This window comes from Protopterus annectens, chromosome 13.part0 (assembly GCF_019279795.1).
Source record: "Protopterus annectens isolate FY-2018-M chromosome 13.part0, PAN1.0, whole genome shotgun sequence".
NCBI classification, from domain to species: Eukaryota; Metazoa; Chordata; order Ceratodontiformes; family Protopteridae; genus Protopterus; species Protopterus annectens.
The window spans coordinates 802,865,673-802,891,180 of NC_056747.1; the positions used below are offsets into that span (position 1 = coordinate 802,865,673).

General features: G+C 39.3%; 1 protein-coding gene across 1 annotated transcript in view; it reads left to right on the forward strand.

Annotated features, from left to right (window-relative positions):
• The window catches only part of VMP1 (vacuole membrane protein 1), a 1,640,696-nt gene that overhangs the window by 466,481 nt on the left and 1,148,707 nt on the right, over window positions 1–25,508 (forward strand). The window contains exon 6 of the mRNA XM_044054897.1: window positions 2,735–2,917. Coding sequence (XP_043910832.1) covers window positions 2,735–2,917 — 183 coding nt within the window. The remainder of the gene's footprint in view (window positions 1–2,734; window positions 2,918–25,508) is intronic.

Below are 25,508 nucleotides of genomic sequence, written 5' to 3' on the forward strand. Positions count from 1 at the left end.
GTTTAAGTGCACGAGTGAGATCATGACCCGACGTAAACACCAGACTTGCTTAATTTGTTTGGGGAAGAGCACAGTATGTTTAAGTACACCATCCATTAGACATTCATGCTTAACACCCTCTCTGACAGGAGAAAACTGTTCAAGTTCTACATGTATGAAAAATCTCTGTCTACCAATGTGATTTTTTTTTTGGTAACAAAAGCTCTCGTCCATCCCTTAACAGTTGACTTTGGCCTTAGCAGAATCCCTCAAACCTTCTGAGCTCAAGTGACATAAAACCACAGACTAGGCATTCCCCGTCAGGAAGTAAAGTGTAAAGAAAAAAATGGATGAAAAATGGAGGATGATTATCTCACAAGACATCTGCAACAGCTGAAAAGGCTGCAGAAATACCTCACTAAAATAATCACAGGCCTAAAGCAGATGACCTATACTGACCGTCTAAAAAAAACTCCAGCTATACTCTGTGGCATATCGTCTACTCAGAGGCTATCTCTGCTTAACATACAAGTCCATGTCAAACCCTGAGCTGTTGGACATGCTCCACTTAAAGAAATCCCAATCCCTCAGAGCCACATGCTCCAGGGATCTAAACCTGGTCATCACAATGAACAAACTTGCTGGAGGGATAGGTTCCTCACCCAGAGACTCCTCATACTGTGGAATAGACTTGCCCATACATGTCAAACAGAGCGCCTCCTTGGCCCTCTTCAAAAGGAACCTTGAGATAGGAAATTCACCCCAGGGATCACGTCAGTTGCCCTGCCAGACAGGGGTCCAGGGAAGTAAATATTGTGGGAGGAAATATCCAAGGAATTGTTATGGCTAAGCTTGTATAGGCCCTAGGGCCGTTAGCCTAGTACCAACCTATGAACCTATGTGCTAACATTGTTTTGCTGGTTATTGAAAATGTATCTCCTGCAGCATGTTTTGAAATCTCAGTTTCACATCTTTGGCTGATAAGAAAGTAAGTCAAATATTAAGCCCTTGGCTAACTTCCACAAGATCTTTTCCTATATCAATGCCAACATTTCATTTAAAGATTCTGGGCACTCTTGTTAAAGTCTAGAAAAAGCTTTCTGTGGCCCCTTCCCTTATCAGCTGCTCTGGTATATAGAGCCTGTTTTCTATATTTTCTCTGATCAGTAGGTCATCAATTTCCCTTGCCAGCACCTTTAATCTTGGTGCTTTTCTTGAACTTGCAGACTTCGACCCACACAACATCCGTTTTGATGGTTGAATACCTGTCAGTGTCAGCTGCAATTCCACTGTTGTTGCAGCCTGTGGCAATGATGGCTCTACTGTCAGCCATGTCAGTGATGGCAGTCAGTGCTCAGGAAAATCACCCAAAGCACTGTGAAGCTGGCCAGTCACAGGAGGTAGAACCCGTGTAGCTTAGCCTACTGCAACAGTGATCAATTAGGGCATCTATTATTAAGGGAAGTTTACTTACACAATTGTGCTTTCTCTGTTATTTCTTTTTTTCATATTCCTTCTTTTGGATACTTGGCTGACTGAATTTTAAAAAATATGCTATTTTGTATTATTTTAAGGAAACGGTTAATAATCAGCATATGTGTTTGTATTTGTTAAAATAAGGAGAGAAAGAAAAAAAAAACTGAATTGCAAAATGTGTATGGGTTCTCCACATTGTCCAATTCCTACAACACTGCTGTAGTAGTATAAATTTACTCATCTTGTAGGCTGTTTGTCTTGCATTGTGATACATATTGTAAATTCCTTGAATTGCTCATTTACCTAAAACAGTGCCTAGTGCGGCATATTTTCTTGAACTGGCTGTGTTTGTCTTGCATTGTGGTACATATTGCTTAATTTATTAAGGAGAGGTGTATAGCAAAATAGTTAAGATGGGCACAGGCAGGATAAGTTTCTGCAGGCAGTTTTTTTTGGGAGTGTTTGTAGAGTGGCATTTGACTGTTCAATGCACTTGTTGGCAAAAAATACCTTGTGCATATACTATATGAACAATGCATTTCTATAGTTGTCAAAAATCTTTTTTATTAAATGTTAATGTCATATCACAACAACAACATTGTATAGAATAGAAATACTTCATTGTTTGTTAGTTTTACGATGTGTGCTTTGTAGTCTCCACATTTGTTTGTAATCTTGGATAATTTTATTTATTTATTTTATTTTATTTTACATTTGTTGGTAGGGCTAGTCTAGCTGGATGCATGTCCATTTTCAGTAGAGGCCCGGGGAGAAGAGCAAAATTTGTAAAAAAAAGTAGTAAAAAACAATGCTAGTAGAACAGCCAACAAAAATACATCGGGAAAAATTGCTAAACAAAGGTATTGCTAAAATGAGAGAGAAACATATGTAGCATTAATATACACAAGACAGAATTTAAGTCAATAACATAAGGGGGACTAACACTAATTTTTTTTTTTTTTTTTATAAAGCAGTGAGTGAGATAAAGCAATGAGTGAGAGTTTGCACAGCCACATGAATAAATCATTTTCCTTTCTGTCATGGCTTGCATTGATTGCTTCATGGATTTGATACAGCTGTTTGTTTGGATTTGAACCATGTACTTCTATTACCGGGTAAATGGGTAAACATAGTGAAACATTGTACACAGAATGTTGTGGCAGTGTAGTAGAAATGTGTATATTCTGAGAGGAGTTATTTTCTCTGCAAAATCATGACAACAAATGCAAACATTTTTATTTTTTTACTTTGCACTGCGACATTTATAATATTTTAAATGTTTAATCTGTTTCAGGGTCCACACATAGCCTCGGTGACACTTGCTGCCTATGAATGTAACTCCGTGGATTTCCCTGAACCACCATATCCAGATGAAATAATCTGTCCAGATGAAATAGAGAGTGAGGCTACCATTTCCTTGTGGACTATTATGTCAAAAGTGCGTTTGGAAGCCTGCATGTGGGTAAGGCATATATTTATATACCTAAATCAAATTGATAATTTTCTGTATCTCGGTTTTTGTTTGTCTCTCTCTCCTCTGTAAATTAACTCTTTGATCACTTCACACACAGGTATTAGAAAAACTCTAACTGGACACTGCCTTGATGGTTACCTTAGCCTTGCTAAACATGTTCCTTTTTTCTTCCATCAGGACAGTTTCCTCCCTATATTATTATTCTTCACCTCACAAGCATCACCTACATGATATAACCTGTCTTATTTTCACATGAAGGACCCCTGAAGTTGTGATGCACATCCTGCTTTATGGAATTTTTTTTGCCTCACTTGAAGCATATTTCATTGCTTGTACACAAAGTTGCATCTTAAACTTGACTAGATTCTCTTACAGTTCTTGGCTTTGGACTTGAACCCAAATAAGATAGTGTGGCCTGGAGGGGAAATTAAACCAGAGAATAATGATCCACATAGCATTTGTTTTGCTTTAAGCCACATTCTTTTTCATAAAACAAGCACATTATTTCATGAAGGTGTGTTTTTTTTTTTTTAAACTTAACCACACATTATATATGCTTGCTACACTGACCCTGGACTGGTTAATTCATTTCTGAATAGTGCTTACTGTCACCATACTCTGAAGTGATTTTTAGAGCTGTAGCTGGGACAGTTGGTAGCCAGGGAATTCCTCCAATCGACACCCATCACAACCAGAGTTGAGAAAAAGAAAAAAAAGTTTGTTCTCTGGAGATGAGGATCAAACCTGATACAATTGTCTTCCGGCTCTAAACAGCTAGACAGTAGCTCTTTTCTTATCTCTTCTACAAAAAGTGTATTCAAGAACTATACTAGCTGCCTGCAGTTGCTCAAATGCACTCAGCAGTTAGCAATGTAAATCATTTAAGTGACTACTTAAATAATTAGCAGTAGTTGCACTGACATTCATGGACCAGTCAGCACATCTTCTATAGTGCCAGTCATGTCCCCTAACAGGTTGCGCAGCACATCTTCTATAGTGCCAGTCATGTCCCCTAACAGGTTGCTTCTGGGGCAGTCTATCCCACTGTCCCCCCAGCTACTTTTCTGTTTTCTCTCATGATGGGCTCATCTCAGTTCTCATCTGCCTTGTGATGTTGGTAATGTACCATTTAATGTGTTGTGTGCCTTATGCAGAGGGAATAAATTGAATCTCTGTTTAGTTAGTTTAATTTCACATCCATTTATGCACTAGATGAAGTTGCAATTCATTTTCTAAAAAAATAGAGTGTACTATTATTTTTGATATTTTGATTTGACATGTCTTTGTAGTTTTCTTTGTCCATTCTGACAAAATAATGTAATGCATAACCTGTTCTGTTGTCTTCTTGAGATACTGCTATGGCTGTGACCCAAATTCAGTTAGCAGCTTGGGTACCTGTTGGAGCTGGCATGGTAGAGGAGATGATGACTAGGCTTAGCCTGCTTGCCTGTCTTCAGGTGGAAAGGATGGTTTTGTGTGTTCTATGCACATTCTTTGTGTCAGAATCCTCTTTGTAGACTGGCCTTTACATGGAGATGTATGTGTATAAGGGGGCAGGGCCATTTGATTACATCTCATGCAGATATGTAGATGTGCATTGCAAATCCTATTACATGCCAACCCATTGGATGCTATGAAGCATGTGCTGGAGCGTAGAACTTAACACAAAACATTTCACCCCAAAAAAACAAATTATTGCTTCTACACCTGTTTCTGTTGAATCTTGCACAAAGGAAATACATGGTCCATAGGTCTGACACAGAGAAGATTAAATGGGTCCATTGTGCAACTGGGAGGAGTAGCATCAATGGTCAGTAAAGGGCCTAGCCAAAAAAAAAAAAAAACTTTAAAAAAGTAATGAAAGTCTTCAGGCATTGGTTACCTGTAGTACCAAAATATTCTAGGTACTCAGAATGATTTCTTGTAGAAGAGCAGTCATTTATTTATAATGCGGTTTTCAGTACTGTGGTATCACTTTTTTTTTTGTTTTTAAAACAATCACATAGACATATATAAGATAATTTACATTATAGATTTACAAATTGATAACCTATATTTAAAGCATTTAAATATGAATATACGAATAACAAAGCAAACAAACTAAAGTATGTACATAGACATCCAGTATTTATACATTAACATACACTATAACCTTCCTTTTGTAACTTGTTCTCATGAATGTCAAGGAAAGTCAATTACCTTCATGTGAAATGATCATTTTTTCCAACATATTTTGTAAGTTAACCCATAAATGATATTCATATGTCTTTCTAGAAGTTCTAGAGGTTATGGTTCTTATCTGTAAATGACTAACTTCTTTTAATAAATTAGTAAACACTTTTTTGATTTTCACAAAGTGTTTTGACCTAAATTATAGCATTCCTTTCCAGTAAATAAATGTATTGCATTACTGTGGTTAATATGAAAATACACTAACCTATACAGGAAATTTGGTATTAAGGTAGTGTTGATTCAGTCTGGTATGATGTCACAGCAGGAGATAGCAACTTAATGAAAACCTTCAGGTGGCCATCCTTACCTACAAAATGCAAAAACATGTTGCACCGGAAACTGTGTAGTTTAGTATAAGCACATTGCAAAGTGATTATTCTCAACTTCAGGAGTTTCTTATATTTGCTGCAAAAGGCTGATCTATTTTATTTTGTCTATATTTGTTTACTGGGGTAGCGCACTGATCAATATTGACCAATGTTAGGCTCAGCCTGGGTGAAATACAAAACATTTCACAAATAAAAATGCTGAAATGTAAACAACAGTAGAATAGTTCCGACTAATTATACATAGAAAAACTGTGTATATACATTGTAGTGAACAAGCACAGTGCAATGTACAGTCAAGCAGAGTGTAATGTACAACAGTATATACATAAGTTTCTAAAGTGGGTCAATCTAAAGTGGGTCAATCTTCAGTAAATCTTGAGAGAGGAGAATGGACTCTGAAAGGAGATAGGTTGGGTGATATGTTCTGTGCTGTAGCAGAAGTATTTGGCTTAAATGAAGAAGTGTTTTTTGAGTTGCATTCTGAGTTTGGAATTAATGTTGATTTCCTTAATGTTGATGGGGATAGCTTGCCAAAGAGTAGGTGCCTGAGAAGAGAAAGCATGTGCAGTACTGCGGAGTTTGGCTCTAGGGTAGTGAGAGCTAGTGTGGCTTGTGAGTAGTTTCTCAGTTTGTATGAAGAGTTTTTTTTTTTCATGATGTCTAGCTGCAAAGGGATTAGATGTGTGGAGTTGGAGTAGTTTGTAGAGTTGGAATCCTAAAAGTAGGTTAGATCTTTGTTTTATGGGCAGCCATTTGGCTTTTTCTTGGGTGATACAGTGATGCTCACAGAAGGCGAATTTGTAATTAATTAGCAGATGCTGTTAGAGATGGTCGGGAGTATGGCAGTGTGTTTTGGGAGGTAGAAGAAAACACTGGGAGCCCATATTCAAGTTGGCATAGGAGAACTCCTTTGCCAGTGGTTGTTCTGGCTGTTTGGGACAGATAATGGGAGATCTTTTTGGCTCAGAAGAGTAGGGAGTTTATTTTGACTCTCACGTTGTCTAGGTGGAAGTGGAAGTTTTAGTGGCTGATCAAGCCACAGTACTAGGTATTGCAGGATGGAGGTTGCCTCTATTGAATAGTTGTGTAACTTAAAGATAGAGTAAGATGCTTGCAGAATTTTCTGTCGAGTTCCAAAAACCATAGTTTTGGACTTGGTGGGGTTGAGAAGTAGTTTGAGCCATTGTTGGAGCTCAGGTAAGTCTGACTGCAGTTAGCATTGAGTGTTGGTGTGAGAATGACCTGATTGGTAAATGACCCACGTCAGCATAACGGATAAGTGGAGGATGTAACAAGGAAGTTTTTTAATGAATATGGAGGAGGTATTTAAATCACTAGCCTTTAGAACAAAGACCCTTATGACCAGAGCTATGGAGAACTTGGACGCTGCCCAAATATCTGGAAACTTATTGCCATTTTGGTAAAGTCTTGATTATTGGATCTGCAGCTGGAGGGGGGATGCAGAGTGGTTGGGTATTATCCTTTTTATTGAAGGCCCACTATCACCCAGATGTCCCGGGGGGGGGGGGGGTTTATTGACAAAACTAACTTGTCAGTTCCTCAGAAGGGTTGACAGTACAGTGCAGCTAGACAACCTGACCACTGCACATACCCACATGCAGAAGGAGCATGTGCACAAAACTAACAACTTTTCTATCCTTCTCCCTTTTTACTGTATACATACAGTTACTGTCTGAACAAATCTCCAGATGTGCACTTAAATGGATAGCAGCCCAAAAAAGATGCAAATACTACATACAGTTTCAACACTGGGAGCCCACCAAACTTGTATAAACAATGCCAAGGTCATACTTAAATAAGCAAGAGCCATTTGCACAAGCACTCATCTCACAGTTTTCCCACAGACTGACAAAGCTGAACAATAAGGAGGGTTGTCTGCATATGTAGAGTTGGTACTTTCATGTTAAAATATCTGTATGTAGTACATATTTGTCGACTAGTAAAGAGTGCACATAACTCCCATCCATATGCAGGCAGCACCATGCTGTCAACCAGACCTCTCCTACAAAAGCATTCAGTCCAGTATAGGTTACTGTACAAGCTGCTCTAATTACTGTCTGTCCCCATGGCATTCAGCCAGTGAAAATGGTCTATTCCCCAGCTGTTGCTCAGTTACAAGAGGTGTTTTCTCATAGTGTCACATGGCTGTTTCTCTCCATCTATCCTCAATCTGTCAGCTAGTGAAGAATTTGTGTGGCTCTTAAGTTCCATCCACAAAACTAGCAACAAAGTTATTCCCTTCATCCAAAGTACTCAGTAAAATATCCATTGTCTTCTTATAAGCTTGCAGTCAGTTTGCCCCTTGAGCACTGGTAGTTGACCAAATGCTCATTGACTTCTTACATATACAGAAATACAGAACCTCTTGTATATGTTGGGGTTCCCCCACCGGAACAGACTTTTCTTATATATAGTAATGAAATTTTGCCTTTTATTATAATATCGGAATGACTTCATTCCTGTTGTAAGCTTCTGTGTGTTTTAGAAAATTGACTCCTAAGTCTAGTTTTGAACAGACATACGTCCATTTATCAGTTGTTTCTGACAGCCATGTGTGTGTATATCCATTCCAGGCATGTGCACACTATCTCAGAACGCTTTCAGTTACTGCACTAGTAAATCAGTGCGCAAACAATGAGAGTGCTCCATCTGCAATTAGTTTATGATGAAAGGGCCTTCAGTAAGATGGTCTACTTGAAGACTGCATGGTTTACTATTAAAATGTCGAATGGCACTACGTCAACTGTACTATAGTCGAACACGGAAGTTCGAAAATAGTAATGTCGACGTCAAAAAAACAATCTATGAATGGTTTTAACATGGGTCGAGGTAGGTGTTCAGTATTATTCAGAACCACAAACAATCTCCCCTACCTCGACCCATGTTAAAACACAGTCCTAGATTGTTATTTTGTCGTCGACATTACTATTTTCGAACTTCCGTGTTCGACTATAGTACAGTCGATGTAGTGCCGTTCGACATTTCAATAGTAAACCGACTGCTTTGTGGAGATTAGTGTATAGTTCAAGAAATCCTATTTTTTTTCTCCTGTGATATTGGCAAAGACATTGGTGCCTTATTGCGTTTGTATAAGTGCAAATAAAACAACTTAAACTGTCCATTTTATCTCTTCTTTATTGATATTGAGCAGAAAACATGCTAATTCCCTCTGAGCGGTACACTGCTTTATTGTCTGTAGATGCTAGTCGTCTTGTTGCAGGCAATATAGCTGTACCTCCTGCAGATGTTACCAATGCAATGAGAGGAGTTTCCACCCTCTTTCTCAGGATGGGCAAGTCAGTGTTGGCTGGTCATTTCCCTCCAGCACCTGTGCTGCTAGTTGAGCATTGGTCATTTGGAGGAGCAGTCAGAACTTTAGCTCTGTACACCACACGGCTAGAGCAGGAAGTCAAGTCATGGCACTGATGTGATGGGTGAGGAGGCAGAGGTGAATTGAGGCTCAACACCTTTTGCCCTTCTTAGACTTGGACTTCTTACATCCACCGTTGTTACTGTCACAGTTGCTCACTTGCACATAAAGATAGTGTAGTGGACTGTGAGAGAGGTGGTTATCTGCAGAATCCATCCACCACCTCTATTACCATTTGTGCACATGGAGTTGGGGTGTTACATCAACTGTGACCATCATCTACAGCCATTGTTCACACCACCAGGTGGCTAACCTTGCAGAGTTAGCTGCAGTTATCTGGAAAGTCATTCCTAATTAATAGGTTTGATTTTAGTGTCAGACTTGTCACCAGGCTTCAGAGTGGTGGATGATTCTCAGCAAATTAATTGTGAAGTTCTCCTTTCTCCTACCAAGCCTGTTGCAATTTCTAATGATAAATACTATGTTGATGGTTGGGGAGCCAAGAGGGGGGGTCTGGTTTAGGGCAGGTGGGATCTCTAAGAGAAGATGTTGCACACAAACTTGTTTGTACAGAGGGTGGTGCTTCTCACCTTTCAAGTTGTTGAAAGTAAGGTAAACATTCTGGTCAAATAACCATGGTGCGGTTTGAGAATAAACAATAACATTACATTTTCATGCCCCTTGTTTCAAGAGGTGATGCAGATCTACCACTGCACCATCAACTATAGCATTAGCCTCACAGCCATTAACAGTTGTATAAACTGAATGTGTGGGTAGACTTCCTGAGCCACAGTTCTAGATGTTCATCATATTGATCACTGCTGCAGTAGCCTTAGCTATATGGGTTGTATCCTGCCAAGGATATAACAGCTGGTTAGCTTCCAAAGCTTCAAGATACCTTTCACTTGCTCAAAACATTAGTCAGCTTGAGCTGAGCTGCCCAAAAGCACAAGTTTAAGCATTAAGCTCTTCAGAGCTTTCCTGTCACTGAAGAGAGTACTCCTTTGGGGTCTTTACAGACGATTGACTTGTGTTCTTCGAAGATAAGTTCCCTTTTATGATAAACCCTTCTACATTTAAATTTGTTTTGTTTAAATGTATTTTCCTGCATAAAGCAAATTGTTTTTAATGTAGGCATTTGTTTTAATGGCTGTCACTAGACTTAACTGTACTTTTAAATGGGAGCGTACTTTTTTCCTGTAAGTTTAAAAATAGTAGTGAACCGTTTTTCTCTGTAGGGAAACTGTGTTTATTTTACACTTTAGGGCTGGAAAAGTGTGTTAAAGTGCTTTTTACTGTGTTTTGTGAGGGGGAAAGTGCTTGTTTTCCCTGAGAAAGCGGCACTATTTTCAGCTTGACCAGGAATAAACTATCAATCCCATGGTCAGCCCTTCTTGCAGCTACCAAAAAAAAAAAGGTTAAGGTGCTGCCTTTTCCACCACACCAGGCTAACAATTTGCCTCAGCCACAGGGGGTGATTCCACTGTGGCCAGAGTTGGTTCCTCAGACCACTCATCTTTTACCCCGAATCCCTCTGATTTAGTACATACATCCACCGTGGACTGGGGTTAGCCATGTCCTATATTTAGTGCCATTAACAAAGAAAGTAAGGGATTCATTAATTCAAGAATGTATTTGCTGTGTTTATGTTCAAATATTTTTAAATACAATTATTGTCACGATCAATTTGTTTAGTTAAAATCTAATAAAAATTAAACAAAAAAAAAAGAATATAATTGGTGTGGTAATCAAGGCTTTATTTGCAGAGGATATTATTTTGTACCTGATTAATCCAGAAAGACATATCAGTGCTATGGGGTATTTTTTGAGACCATTTCAGGTCTTTATGGGATATAAAATTAATGGATAAAACAAAGGCTATAGCTGTCAGTTATGTACCAGTGCACAAATTGGTTCAGCAATGCCCATATTTTTGGGGACATGATTAGATGTGTTTAGGAGTATGGATTAAAAAGGCTACTGTTATGGCAGCTAAGGGTGTGTGGGAAGAGACTAAACAAAACTGCAAAATCTCTTGTATATGAATATGGGTAGTAAGACACAAACAGTGAAAATGTTTGTAGTCCCTTTAGTTTTATATACAGGTCAGGCAAATTTTTTTTTCAACCAGAGGAGAAGTCGTGGACAATAATTAAGAATTGAAGGAATTTATCAGGGAGGGGAAGAGGGCAAGATTTAAATGGGATAAGCTGATCTTCCAATAGAGCAAGGTTGTTTAGGATTACCTGATTTGAAGGGATGTTTTATTGTTGCACAATTAAAGTTCATATATATTGAAAGAATGTATAACCTTAGTGAAGTTAGAGTAGTTTTTTTTTATAAACTTGTAGCAATATTGCAGCTAGTGGAGGAATAACTTGAGAGAATGCAGAGTAATTTTTATTTATTTATTACACTTGTTAACTGGGTTATGTCTGACTGGGCCAGGAGCCCGTTTTCAGCAGATGCCCAGGGAGAAAAGCTCCGAAAACAGTAACAAATATAACAAAACTAACAATACTAATAAAGCTAACAATATTAATTATGTACAAAACAAATATCAAAGCTAACAATATAAATTATATACAAAACAAATATAAAGTCAAGAAACAGTGTGCACAATATATACAGTGAAGCATTAATGGAGACACAGTATACAGTGAGGCATTAACAGAGACACCAACAGTTGCAATTACATGTACAGCAATGTTGCATGTGAACCCATGTCCAACAGTGGAGCTGAGAGAAAATGTAAAATATAAACAAATTCAGCAAAGAGATGAAGGGGAAAAGTGGGAAGGATAGAAGCAGCTGGATAAGGGCTAGAGTTAGAAGGAGCAGAATGAGTGATGTAGTTAGGGAGCTAGGAAGAATTAGCCAGTGCTTAGCTAGGTAGTCCTTTAGGAGGAGTTTGAACTCATGATAGTTAGGACTTTTTGCGGTGGGCTGAGGAAGAGTGTGTTCCAGAATTTGGCAATTTTGTAAGAATATAGGGAGTCACCATGATCGTTGTGGGAGTGGGTAACCTTTAACATTAGTTTGTCAGAAAACCTTAGTCATCTGAGATCAATACTAGGTTGAACTAGGTTAGAAAGGGCAGGGCAGTTACTGGGTTGGTGGACTGTTTTGTGGGCCATGGTGAGTTGACTGAGTAATATAAAGTTAATGAGTTCTAGCCAGTTGAGCTGGGAGAGAACTGTGCATTGGTGCGTCCTGTGTGGGTGATTAGTGGCAAACTTGGCAATTTTGTTATAGTAGGGTTCTAGATTAAGGTCAATATTTTGCAGGTTTGTGAGTATATATGGGATCCGTGGAGGAGGGTAGAAAGCAGGTGTGACCGAGCAGTGGCAAGCCTGGAGCTTTGAGAAATGTATGATTTGACCCTATAGAGGGTGCCAAGTTTGATGTGGACTTTTTTGACTGTCTGAGAAATACATTTATCAAATTTTAGATTATCTATTGTGACGCCTAGAAGCTTAGTCTGGTTGATGGGTTCTATCTTGGTTCTGTTCGAGGAGAGGATTGCGAGAGGGGACTGGCATGGTTTGGATTTATTATTTCTGAAGACTGTTATCTTAGTTTTGTTTGGGTTTAGTATGAGTTGATGTTCAGCGAGGTGTTTTTCTATGTCCTGAAATGAAGTTTGCATTTTTATTTGAAGTTCCTGTGGTGAGGGGGCTGGGCAGACAAGTGTAGAATCATTGGCGTACGTGGACAGTGGAGGCTAGCTGAGTTGTAGAGCTGAGGGTGTTTGTAAATATGCTAAAGAGGAGAGGACCAAGTATGGAACCTTGGGATACTTCAACCGAGATGGGGAGTATGGGGGAAAGACTGTTCTCCCATTTAGTAGCCTGCTATCAGTTGGAAAGATAGCTATGGAACCAGGGCAGCAATGATGAACTGAGGCCATACGATGAGAATTTGTTAAGAAGAAGTTGGTGGGAAACAGTGTCAAAGGCTTTGGACATATCAAGAAAGATAGATGAGACAAGCTGGCCTTAGAAGTGGATAATAGGTTATGACTAAGGAAGCAATTAAGGAGTTGATTGTGGGTGCATTTTTCTAAGATTTTAGCAAGAGGGAAGTGGATAGCCATTGGATGGAAGTTAGTTCTTTAGAGAAGTCCGTCTTTGTGGTGGGAATAATGTGTGATATTTTCCAGAGAAGTGGGACATATTGTTCTGCAATAAAACGATTAATCAGGATAGATATAGGTTAGGCAATAGAAGGGGCAGCAGTTTTTAGAAATTCATTGGGTAGTTGGTCTGCTGCAAGACAGCAGGGTTTTAGCTTGGTTAGGAGAGGTTTTATGTAACTAGTTTGAATTGAAGTAAAAGTGAAGGGAAAAGAGAAGTGAATTTAAAGTAAATATAAATGTTACAAAGAAGCTTTACTACTGTTTAGTAAATTGTAAATTACAGTGATATGAGAAAGATATGCAGTATTTTTTGTTCTAGCTGTAATGCCGCAAAAAGCAACTGTAGTAGAGAAAACATTATTAAATGGTAACCAAGATTCACCAGTCCCAAGATTTTCAGTTGCTTTTCACTGTTTCAGCTCCCCTAGCAGAAGAAGAATGAAGTTCTTAGGAAGAAGGGGCAGATTTTAAACAAACTCAGAAGCTCCGTTGGGGATCTAGAGGTAGAAATGACAGAAGTAAGCTGAGGCATCAAATAGTGCTAGGAATTTACTTGTGGGATATATGCACAACTGTTAAGGGTGACCTTTGTGAGAGTTCCTCAAGCCCTCAAGAGATTGCCTTTAAAAAGGGCAATGTCCAGTAAGGGAACTAGCATGAGGGAGCGAGAAATAAGAAAGAAAAATGAGGCATTTAAATTAAAAAAGATGACCTCTACAGTAGCAGCTGTGAAATAAGCAAGGTTCAATTAGTTTAAAAATATTTTACTCGCTAATGTTGGTTTAGATAAATGACTAAAATGCTTGTGAAATGTTAACAAAAGAAAATGGTCAGAAGTTTGATCTTGTGTCATTTTCATTCTTCCTCAACCTGTGGGTTTCATATCCGACCTTGGATCCGACTTGGCCGCTTTCAAAAGCTTAGGCCTTGAAGCTTGAGCTCCTCCACCATCCATAATGCCTCATTCCCCCGATTACTTCAGATCTCGCTTGTCGCTGTTAGGCAAAGCATTGAGGTCCGTTGACTCAAGCGCCTTTGGAGATTTTCAGCTAAGTCCAATAACTTTTTATAGACTTTTTTCTTCATCTCCTACCCCTTGTTTTTTAACTTTTTTTCTTGTGTTAATTTAGCATCCCCTGGCATTCTCTTTGGCAGGAATTGATTTTTCCCCGTTCTTCTCTCCTTTCAACCTTTTCTGTAGTATGTTATATAAGCCTTTAGTATTTAAAAAGTGCACTTAATGTGGGCAAAAGATTCCCTTATCTGATGCCCAAAGGGAGTGTGCATATATTGTTTTGGCCCTGCTCACCTTGAAGCCTCCTGCTCCATTTGCAAGGGGTTTCACTCTAGACAGGAAAAATAAACTTTTTTTGAAGGTTTTTTTTTTACCTCCTTCAGCCTAGTCTTCAGGTTCTTCTACATCAGTGGCTCATCCCCTCTCTAAGAAGCATAAAAAAGACAGGGAACGCAATAAACTTTCCTTGGGGAAAGTCTGCTTCTTCTTTGGAAGAGCCTCCAGCCAAGGCTCCTAAGGTGCTGGATTCCAAATCCTCGGATCTGAGTAAGTCCACTCAATTGTGTCTTGAGTTCCCCTGTCTTCGGAGCCTCTTCCTCCTACCACAGGGTCTTCTCTTAAAGAGAGCTCTCCTAAGACTTCTTCCAGGCTACCTTCTACATCATCATCTGTCAGGGCCTCCCACAGGCTTTCTGGATCAGAGGTGGACAGATTGAAGAGTCAGTTCCTTCAGGGGCAGATCCAGATGAGGTCTTACCAGCCCCGTCTCCTACTGGGTCTGTGGGCAGGCAGTCACCTTTTAGACCTTTAGCTCCTTATCCGATCTGACCTCCTGCTTTGGAGCCCTCGGGTTCGAACACCCTAAGAGTCGAGGTATCAGAGCGGATAGTGATTCTGTCTTTGACTCAGTCAGCTTCCCTCACTCGCTCAGCCCAGGTTGTGTCGGGGCAGACTGGCTCTCTGAGTTGAAGCATTGAAGTCTGCTTCAAGGGGTTGACCTCTACTCCAAAGTTTTCTGAGCCATCGGTTCCTCTCTGATCATAGGTGGTTGACAGATCGGCCCTAACTTCCCTCTCTCAGAGCAGAGTGCTGGGAGGGGGCTTGGGAATCCTCTGCCACAGTAGTTTCAGCTGTGGGAGGACGGTTTTCAGAAACTCCTGCCCCATCTGCTTTCAAGGTGGTGGAGAGGGTTTTTTCCATGTTCAGGAGATCCTTGGCTCCCACTCTTTTGGATCCACTTCTCATCCCTATGGATACTGTTTTTGAGACCTCACCACTGCCCCCCTCAGGATAGCTGGCCCAGCAAAGCCTTCAAGTACTTCTACCTTTGGAATCCCAGATCTCTCCCAACGTCTCCTTGGAATATTCCACTTGAGGAGATTCCCCAGAAGAGAAGGTGCAAAAGCTCCATCTGAGGATGTCTCCTTCAGAGACCTCTTATAAATCTTGCGCCAAAGTGGAGGACAGTCTTCCCAAAACCATACCCCTGAGGGAAACTGTGTTCTTGGAGGCTTTCATCTCCGACCCATCTACATCTTGGGTGTCTACCCACTGATGCACCAATCAACCTGGTACCACGCAGGGCGTGGAAGAACCTGGACAGTGTAGAACCCATCCATGAGCATGCATACAAAATCCTTAGTGCTCCCTCTGACCGACCCCTTTGGACTAAATGAATCCTGGTAGATTGCATGATTGCTGCGGCAGACCAAGAAAGCTCCACTGTCCATCCCCTTAACAAGGAGTCTAGGGCCATGGGCAGATTTGGTAAGAGAGTTTACACCTCTTCTACCTTTGCCTTACAAGCCTTAAACTCTCTTTCCCATTTTACTAGGCTACAGAGGGATTTAATGAAAGAAATCTCTAGCTCGGTCCCAGAGTCCATGTCTGAAGACGAGAGGAAGTCCTTCTCGTCCAGACTGGCCACTCTGCATTCAATTTCCAGTGCATCCATGAAGGTAATCTCTCATGCAGCGGAGGGTACCTCAAGAGCCACTGGGTCCGGCATTGCCATTAGGCGCCATGCCTAGATGTGGCTGTGTGACTTTGTGGAACCTTACAAGGCGTCTTTCTTCAATGCCCCTTTTGATGGATTGTTTTTGGGCCTACTGTTAGAAATACACTCTCCCATAGTGAGAAAAATGGAAATACCCTGTCTTCAGAATCTGTTTTTCTACCCCACAAAGATCCTTTTCTAGGAATCAGTTGGGGGGAGGGGGCGAGACAGTGGTTCAAAAAATCTTCAGGTGCTTTTCAGGAATCTCAGGGAGAATATACCCCTAGAGGCAGAGGGGGAAACAGTTACAATGGTAGATGCCAACCACTCCGCAGAGGGGGTCCTCAAAATAAAGGGTGTGGAGATTACTTCTTGGACAGGCCCTTCCAGCATTCCTGAAAAATATGGAAACATTCCTACAATGGGGCTAGGCCAGGCCCAGGGGGAGGATGGCCCCCCTATTTTAGAAAGAAGTAGCAGTCCACAAAAATCACAAAAACTGATAGGCTAGAGAAGAGCCATATAGACTATAGAAAGGACTATTGAGGATAAGAAAGAAAGAAATTATGTAATGTTACTATTATGCAAAAAGCCCAGAATTTCCAGATACAAGTTTTACGAAAAGATTTCGAGAAATTAGAGGAAAGAAAATTACTTCCACAAGAAAAACTGTCATAAGCCTCAAATAAAAATTTATGTTCATTAATGTAGCAGATTTGTGAAAAACATTATATAGACCAATAAACTTTGATCTGTTTGGAAGAAGCAGCATGTGAGGAAGTGTGAAAATATAAACAACAAAACCTAGAGTTTTTTGAAACATATAAAAAAAGAAATATAGACATGGGAAAGAGAGATTTGATAGGGTGCAATATTTATGCAAAGTTGAAAGCCAAATTGATCAATACAAAAAAGGCAGCCACAAAGATATTTGAAGAGAAATATAGGCAAAGGCATCCAGATATAGAAAATTTCACAATGAAGAAAATATCACAAGTAGAGAATGTAGAGGAGAAGATTAGTAAAGTAGAAGTTTAAAAGAAAAAAAAAAAACAGAAGCCGAAGTTACGGAATGCCTGCGAAGTGAAGGATTTGATGTAGAAGGTCGAACACAGCATGATGGAACGAGTCCCCAAAGTAAGAAGAAACAAGATCAGGAGACATTTGAAGAAGAAATATGGACATGGGAAAGAAAGAGAGATTTAATATGGTGTAATATTTGTTTACTATTGAAACCTTGAAACTGCATCCGTTGATCGGCTTTAACATTGAACCAATATCTTAAAATTACAATAGCAAACAAGTAGGAAACTAATACATTGACTCCAATACTTCGAGGTCTTCGACATACCAGGAGGTGACGTCAGTCACCCAAGCTATGCACCGTAATGTACCGTGACACACTATAGTCAACGGTATATCACTTTTACTGTTTTGCAGGGGGCAAGCCCCCCTGCACCCCCTGCAAATTATATACATCATCTCCAAGATCGCACTACAGTGAGGAAATGGGTTAATTCCCTGTTCCTCACTGAACCGCAATCTCCACTCAAAATTCCGAACTCAAATACTCATACTACACTACCCATGTGATGTAGTGTAGTTGATGTATTTGGGTTCGCAAAACTGCCTCTTGGAAAGCTGCAAGTCGATATTGTCACTCTTGATCAAGTGCAGTTCACAAATCTAATTGTAAACCTAGATATTTACACAAAGGAGAAAGCAAAACTAATCAGTATAAAAAGAGCAGCACCAAAGATATTTGAAGAGAAATTCAGCCAAAGGAATCCTGACTTGGAAAACTTTACAATACAAAAAATAAGAAGACAAAGAGGAAAAGTAGAAAAGAAGATTAGTAATGGAGAAGTTAAAGAAATAGAAACTGCAGTTATGGAGTACCTGTGAAGTGAAGGACTCTGTGCAGAAAATCTAACTCCGAAAACACCACAGCAGGATAAAGCAATAGACATCCAAATTATTGAGAAACTAGTAGAATGAGGAGCAACCAGTCAGTTGCCATACAAAGATATTTTGGAGCCTTCCACAGGAAACCAGTATAAATGTTCGCTTGAAGCTGGACAGTATGGGAAGGAACAGGAAACTGTGGCAACTCTGGAGCAGTCAGTTTTGAGGAGTGATAGGCCAGTGAGTCCCCATATGACAGAGCAACAGATGACACAGGATGAAATTAAAGAGAATGTGCCACAGGAAGATGCTATAGAACTTTCTACAGAATGCCTGCAGAAAATGGGGAGCAAAAAATGTGCCCTCAGTTTTGAAGAAAATGAGCTAAGAGAAGAGTTGCTTGATTTAATAGGGATAGTTATATTAACATCAATAAAAAAAATAGACTGACGAAGGGTCAATAAAACCCTAAAAGTTTGATAAAACAAATGAACACGGTAATTAGGACTGTCCATAGAGAGCCATGTGATATAACAGAAGTAAACAGGATATATTACTGTGCAGTTAAATTAATAACAGATAAAATTCTACCACAAGAACACAGGGTAGTAAGGGAAAGGAAGGAGAGAAATCGAATATCATCATGGAAGTATCAAATAGAGAAAACTATAAAGCACTTAAGACAAGAAGTGTCACTGTTACAGGAGTATAGAAGAGGGAACAGATCAACAAAATATTCAGAAAGATAGATGTGATAAAAGCAGCGCTCAGCATTATAACAGATCAGGATCTGCCATGCACTATTGCAAATAATAAACTAAAAATATCAGCACAGGCAGAAAAACTTAGAAGATACAAATACAAAGGAAAAGTACAAATAATTTATTGATTACCTCAAAAAGTTTTGTAAAGAATTGGGAAACAAGGTAAAAGGAATTGAAAGACCACCCAAAAATGAAGAGATGGATAATTTTGACTATGTATTTATGAAGATCCTGTGGAACATAAAGAAGCTAAATGAATAGAAGAAGTAAAAGAAAGTATAAAGTTCAAAGGTACAGGATATGAAATGGAATGAAGCAACAGCCAGAGAGACTGAAACACTTAAGAAAAGCCTCTAATTGGAAAACACTAGGAAGCGATGCAGTACCTAACGTCTGGTTAAAAGTATTAACATCTTTGCACAAAGATTTAGCCATGTGTAAGAATTACTTAACAATGCTTCTACTTAACAGTGAACCTACAAGCTAGCCTAAAAATTATAGACCGATAATTTGCCTTCCAACTATGTATAAACTGTAGACGGGAATTGATGCTGGCAGAGTTTATAGTCGTTTAGAAGAGAACTCTATTATGGCAAAAGAGCAAAAGGGCAATAAAAGAAATTCATATGGAACAAAGATCATCTATTGCTAAATAGTCATAATGGAGAACTGTAAAAAGGGGAAGAATCTAAGTATGGCATGGATGGACTATAAAAAAGCATTTGATAATATCCCATATTCATGGATAAACAATGCGCTTAAAAATGTATAAGATACATCCTTCACTGATTGCAATAACCATGAAACAGTGCCAGACCACTTTGCAGTCAAACCATGATAAAGGACAAATTATTATTCCAGGGATAAAAATCCAAAGCGGGATATTCCAGGGTGATTCCCTGTCACCTCTGCTATTCTGTCTTGCCCTTAACCCCATTAAGCTGTCTACTTAACAGATTAGGCCATGGCGATAATTTGACTCCTAGAAAACAAAGTGTAAAGACATCTCATCTTCTCTTTGTCAATGATTTAAAACTATGTAACTCATCAGATGAGGAACTAAAAGCACAACTGCAAGTAATCAAAACTTTTTCAGATTATATAAGAATGCCATTTGGCTTTGATAAGTGTGCAAAAGCAACCTTTTAAAGCAGGAAAACTGCAGCACCAAGAAAACATCGTTTTGGGACAAGAATGTGATATAAAAGAACTTGTGCAAGAGGAAGTGTATAAATATTTGGGAACTGATGAAGGATCAACAATAAAACATGAGCAAATGTGAATAAAACTTAGTAAGGAATATTTTAGAAGACTAAAATTAATCCAGAAAACACCATTGACATGTACAGTTTTGGAGTGATTGGCCCAAAAAGGTGTTGGATAGATTAGATAGGAAAACAAGATGGATGCTTCACTCATCAAATGATTTATAAAAATCAGTGCATATCAAGATTATATATTCCCCATTCCAGAGGCGGTATGGGTCTCCTTGAAATTAATTACATGTATAGATCTGCAGTCATGGGACTGCACACACATCTGCTGACCACACAAAACCCAAACATAGTGAAACTTTTGAAACATGAGGAGAATAAATCTAAGACGACTTCCCTGCTTAGTTTAGCAGAAGCATATCAACATCAAGCAGGAATGGAAATCCAACCAGAAGTAGATAAAAATTAGGTGGCAACTGAATGTGCCAAAAAAAGAAATAATATAAAGCGAGGGATCAGATGAGAAGACAGGAAATGTGGAAAATGCATAAATATAGTTGCAAGTATAGAAAACTTCTGGAAGAACCTCATGTCGATCAGGATCAAATGCAGGAATGGTTAAGGAGAGGCAAATTCAAACCAAAAGATAAAAGGTTAATATTGGCGGCCGAAGATAGTGGGCTACGCACATGTTGGTACACAAACTCCATTGAACATGTGGGAGAGCCAGAAAACTGTAGGTTTTGTAAAACAGAATTGGAAACGGTCCACACCTTGTTGCCGGGTGTGACATATTAATCGCAGAAGGACTGTATGCTGAAAGGCATAATAATGTAGCAAGACTGTTGCACTGGGGATTGTGTAAACATTATGGTATTCAAGTAGCTGAAAAACACTGGAAACATGAGTCACACAGCATCATAGAAAATTATGACATTTACATCACATGGGATCACACATAACCAACAGTTCAAAAGACAGATGCAAGAAAACCAGATATAGTGGTCTGTGAAAAGAAGACAAAAGTAGCATTAATCATTGAAATTGCTACACTGAGTGACTACAGTGCCTTGCATACAGAGAGACACAAAGTCATAAAATATCAGGATTTGCAGGCAGAAACGAGAGCAGTGTAGAAGAAAGATACCCATACAGTTCCAATAGTAATAGGAGCAACGGGTCTTATAAAAAAGCTTCTATAATCATATTTAGATACGTTACCAATACATGTAACTCTGTACGAATTGCAGGAGGAGTTATTACTGGGTGCATTGCGGGTGCTGTGAATTGCACTTTGGCTGACATCAAAGATTGAAACAATACTAATTTCATGAACTTTAATCATACTTTGACTTAGGAATGGGGTCCATTCCCATCATGGTATTGGAAACCCAAAAAGTTTGGAGAAATTAAAAAAGAGAGAAGTCTGCAGTGGACCTTCGCAGTCCAGTGGTCATTACATCAATACCCACTCAGCTATCCAATCAAAGAGTCATGAGTGTGCAAAGATTCTCTCTTCTGGTGGCTTCACTCCTCAGAGGTTCTTCAAGGATGCCCCCTTGACCCCCCCCCCCACCAACCAAACACAAAGTTGATCAAGGATGCCTCCCAGGTGGGGTAGGGTCATTTCCTGGGTCTGACTGTCCAAGGCACGTGGATGCCACAGGAGACCAACCTGCATATCAATGTCCTGGAGATGAGAGTGGTCCTTTTAGTGTTTCAGGCACTTCACAGCTTTCTTCCTCTAAGGACTGTTGCAAAACAAATGGGGCAATATGTTGGTAGTATGGTACATCTACAAACAAGGGGGAACCAGATCCTATTCCCTGTGTCAAGAAGCAATGAGAGTGTGGCAGTGGGTGATCTCTACCAACTGCTTTTTGATTACAACTCACATTCTGGGGAGTGCAGCATTCTAGCTGACAGGCTCAGCAGAGTTTTACTGATGCCTCACAGGTGGTCTCTGAATCAAATGGGGTCAACCTTACTACAATCTGTACACAACTCCCCACAACAACAAGTGCATCAGGTTCTTTGCCTTGATTCCCCCTCAGGGACAGTCACCCAGTCAATGCTTGACCTCCCGGATTACTTTATGCCTTTCCGCCTCTGCCCTTGACCCCCAGATTTCTTCAGAAAGCATCCAGATTGAAGAACAAGATGATTCTCATTACCCCTTTTTGGCCTCGGCAAATCTGGTTGACCTTCCTTTGGTCTCATCTGATTTGCCTTCCGTGGATGCTCGAACCACATCCAGATCCGTTGTCCCATCCATCAGGGCAAATTCACTCCAATCTCCCAGGCAACCACATGCTTTCTCCAATTTCAATGATGGCTACATCTGCCAGGCTTTCATCCCCAGTCCGAAACATTCTGATCCCCTCCCACAGATCTTCTACTAGGAGAATCTATAAGCGCAAATGGAAATGATTATGTGGGCTGTACAGCAGCAGTCGGATCCTTTTTCCATTACCATTCTGGCAGTACTGGATTTCCTTGCTCCTATTTTTCATGAGGGGGCAAGTCACTTTATTGTAAAAGTACAATTGGCAGCCATTTCAAAATTATCATATCGGAGAAAATTCGTCATCATTAGCCTCTCATCTAAATTGTGTAAGGCCTTTCTTAGAGGTACTTTCCTTCTTTGTCCTCCTGTTAAAGATCCAATACTTGCTTGAGATTTAAGTATGATCTTACAAGCTCTAGTCCACCCTCCTTTTGAACCTTCAGCCAGAGTAGATCTGAAATTCCTATCGTGGAATACTGTTTTTCTAGTTGCTGTCACTTCTGCAAGGAGAATATCTGAATTGCAAGCTCTGTCCTCCAAATATTAGTATTTAGTTTTTCATAAGGACATAATAGCATTACATACCAACCCATCCTTTCTACCCAGAGTTGTGTCAGAGAAGAAAGTTAACTAATCTATCAACTTACCAGTCTTTTTTCCGAATTATCAAAACGAAGTGGAATATACTCTTCATTTGTTAGTGGTTCATAGACCATTGCATTTTTATCTAGACAAAACTAAATCTTTCAGAAAATCTGATCAGCTTTTATATCCTTTTTGGATGTCAGAAAAGGTAAACTAATTGCCAAGATCACCTTAGCTAAATGTTAAGGGAGTGAATTTCATTTATGAATCCAAAGGTATTTCTTTATCTAAGTGGGTCAAAGCTCAAAAGCTCATTCTACTAAATCAGTGGCAACCTCTCAAACCTTTTGGGCCAAAGTTTAGATTGATATTTGTTCAGCTGCTATGTGGTCAAACTCTCATACCTTCATTTCTTACTATAAACTGGACACTGTCTCTAGGAATAGATCTGGTTTTGGTTCAGCAGTGCTCTGGAATATCCTTCCATGAAGGCCACCCTGGGTTATTGTAGCTGACTGCTCTGTCACACAGGTTGTGGAAGAATGAAAATGACATCATCAGATAAAGAAGCTATGTACTTACCATAATGTTCCATCTGTGTTGTCTGTTTTCATTATTCCTCGACCTTCCCACCCTCCTTTCTACTGTCCATCTAGTGAATGACCTGATGGATGTACTTATGGGAACCTCTATTCCTTGTTGAGCTCCTGATCATTCTCTACTCTTTTTATTATCTTTTTTCTTTTCAGAATGTATATACTTTTTTGTATATATGGTATACTTCAGAAATATGTTAGCAGCAAACTTGATCTGGGGTAATTAGGGGAATTATGCATTATGGGTAGGGAAGGAGCTCGAGCTTCGGAACCTAAGCTTTTGAAAGCAGCTGAGTCAGATATGAGGTCCGATCTGAAACCCACAGGTTGAGGAAAAATGAAAATAGACCACACAGATGGAATGTTATGGTAAGTACATAACCCCCCCCCCACACACACACACACACACACACACACACACATCTGGAGTGTAACAATGCTCCTGAAGTAAAAGGAACTGTTGAAATTAGCTAATCACAAAGTGTAACGTGTTTTGCATTGGTAAACCTCAGTATGGCAGCAAGTAATGCCTGTTTGTGCAAATGTCATTTTGGCGCAGTTGCTCCTATTGGGAAAGTGTGTTCTGCATTTAAAATATAATACATAATGCATATATATATATATATATATATATATATATATATATATATATAGATATATATTTATAAGCCTAGCCAGAGTGTGTTTGGCTTTTGCCACCCATTTTAAATTAATTTTGCTATGCCCTTTTTCGAGGTTAGTATACTGTGCCTCTGTCTAACAGTGACACAGAAGTGATACCCGGGGTAAACCTACGATCCCCCATCCACTCATCAAGATTCCTCTTGAAGAGAATCAATGAGGGACTCTGCCTAACCTGCACTGGGATTTTATTCCAGAGTGAAGGGAGCCTCTGGAAGATTGAAATACTAACCCATGTATAATGTTTGATAAAACCAAGAACAGAGAATACGGTTAAAAAAAGAATATACAAACATTTGTACAAGGATGAGAAGATGATGGTTGGCAGGAAATAGATGAAACAAAGTGTAATGAGTGTTGAAAAGCTGTTTATAATGTTGATGGAAAGTAATGATGTAAAGTCAAGGTTATATTGTTTTATGAGTTGGAAATTGAGTGCATATAACTAAAGATGGTCATACTGATACAAAAATTTGTGTGTGAAAAATAGATGCTTTCATCAAAAAAAAGACTCTGCTTGGTACTGAGACAAGACTGCATATATTTGTCATCGTCAGTTTTTTTATTCTTAGGTATGACTTATTGGTATTCTTTCCTAATTTATTCTAGAAAGGCTTAAAATAAGGTACAGGCACAGTGTATTAGTAAAACCAGTACCCTTGTATTCCTTACCAGGTTGCAAGTAATTAAATAGAAACTCTTCATATTCATAAAATGAATGCAAGTCCATTCTGTATTTGATGCTGTAGGTCTTGTGACCCTTTATATGGGTCTTCACTTTAAACTGCTTGTTTAATGCCTGTCAGCAACTTGAAGGACTTCTGGGTGGATCAGTAACTATACTTATTCATTAGCAGCCAGTAGTCAATTGGTACTTCTTAGTACTTAAATACTTCTTTATCACAGCTTCGCCTAGGTTATTCTTAAGGCATCATTGCTTTAACTGTGTGCCAGAAAGTGGAGCAGCTGCATGTGCTTACTAATCTGTACAAACAGAACATTCTAGCAGCCATAGAATCATGGCTGTAGAGGTATATAATTCATGAAGAGTGCCTCAGGCTATCTTCAAGCATGACTGTACTTACAAAGGAGCTGACTGAGTCACTGATCAAGAACAATATTAACACTGTGAATTATCTAAAGATTGAAGGTAGGTACTTCACAAAACCACATTTTCTTTCTGGGTATTCACTTAGCTTTTACCCATTACATCAACTTCCACTGGCTCAGTGTCAAAAAGAGGCGAAGAAAGTTTTCCACTTCTAATATACTTCATCTGTCTGCAGTGCTTTATGTATCCTGAAGGTGAAATGTGCTTAAGGATATGTCATTCACTGTGTTATCACTTCTGACAAAAGTATATTGTGAGCAGCTCCTGAGAGCTGCTGCTCCTCCATCTTTAATTATTTGACAGCTTTGGGTAGATCTTTTTATCAACAATCAGAA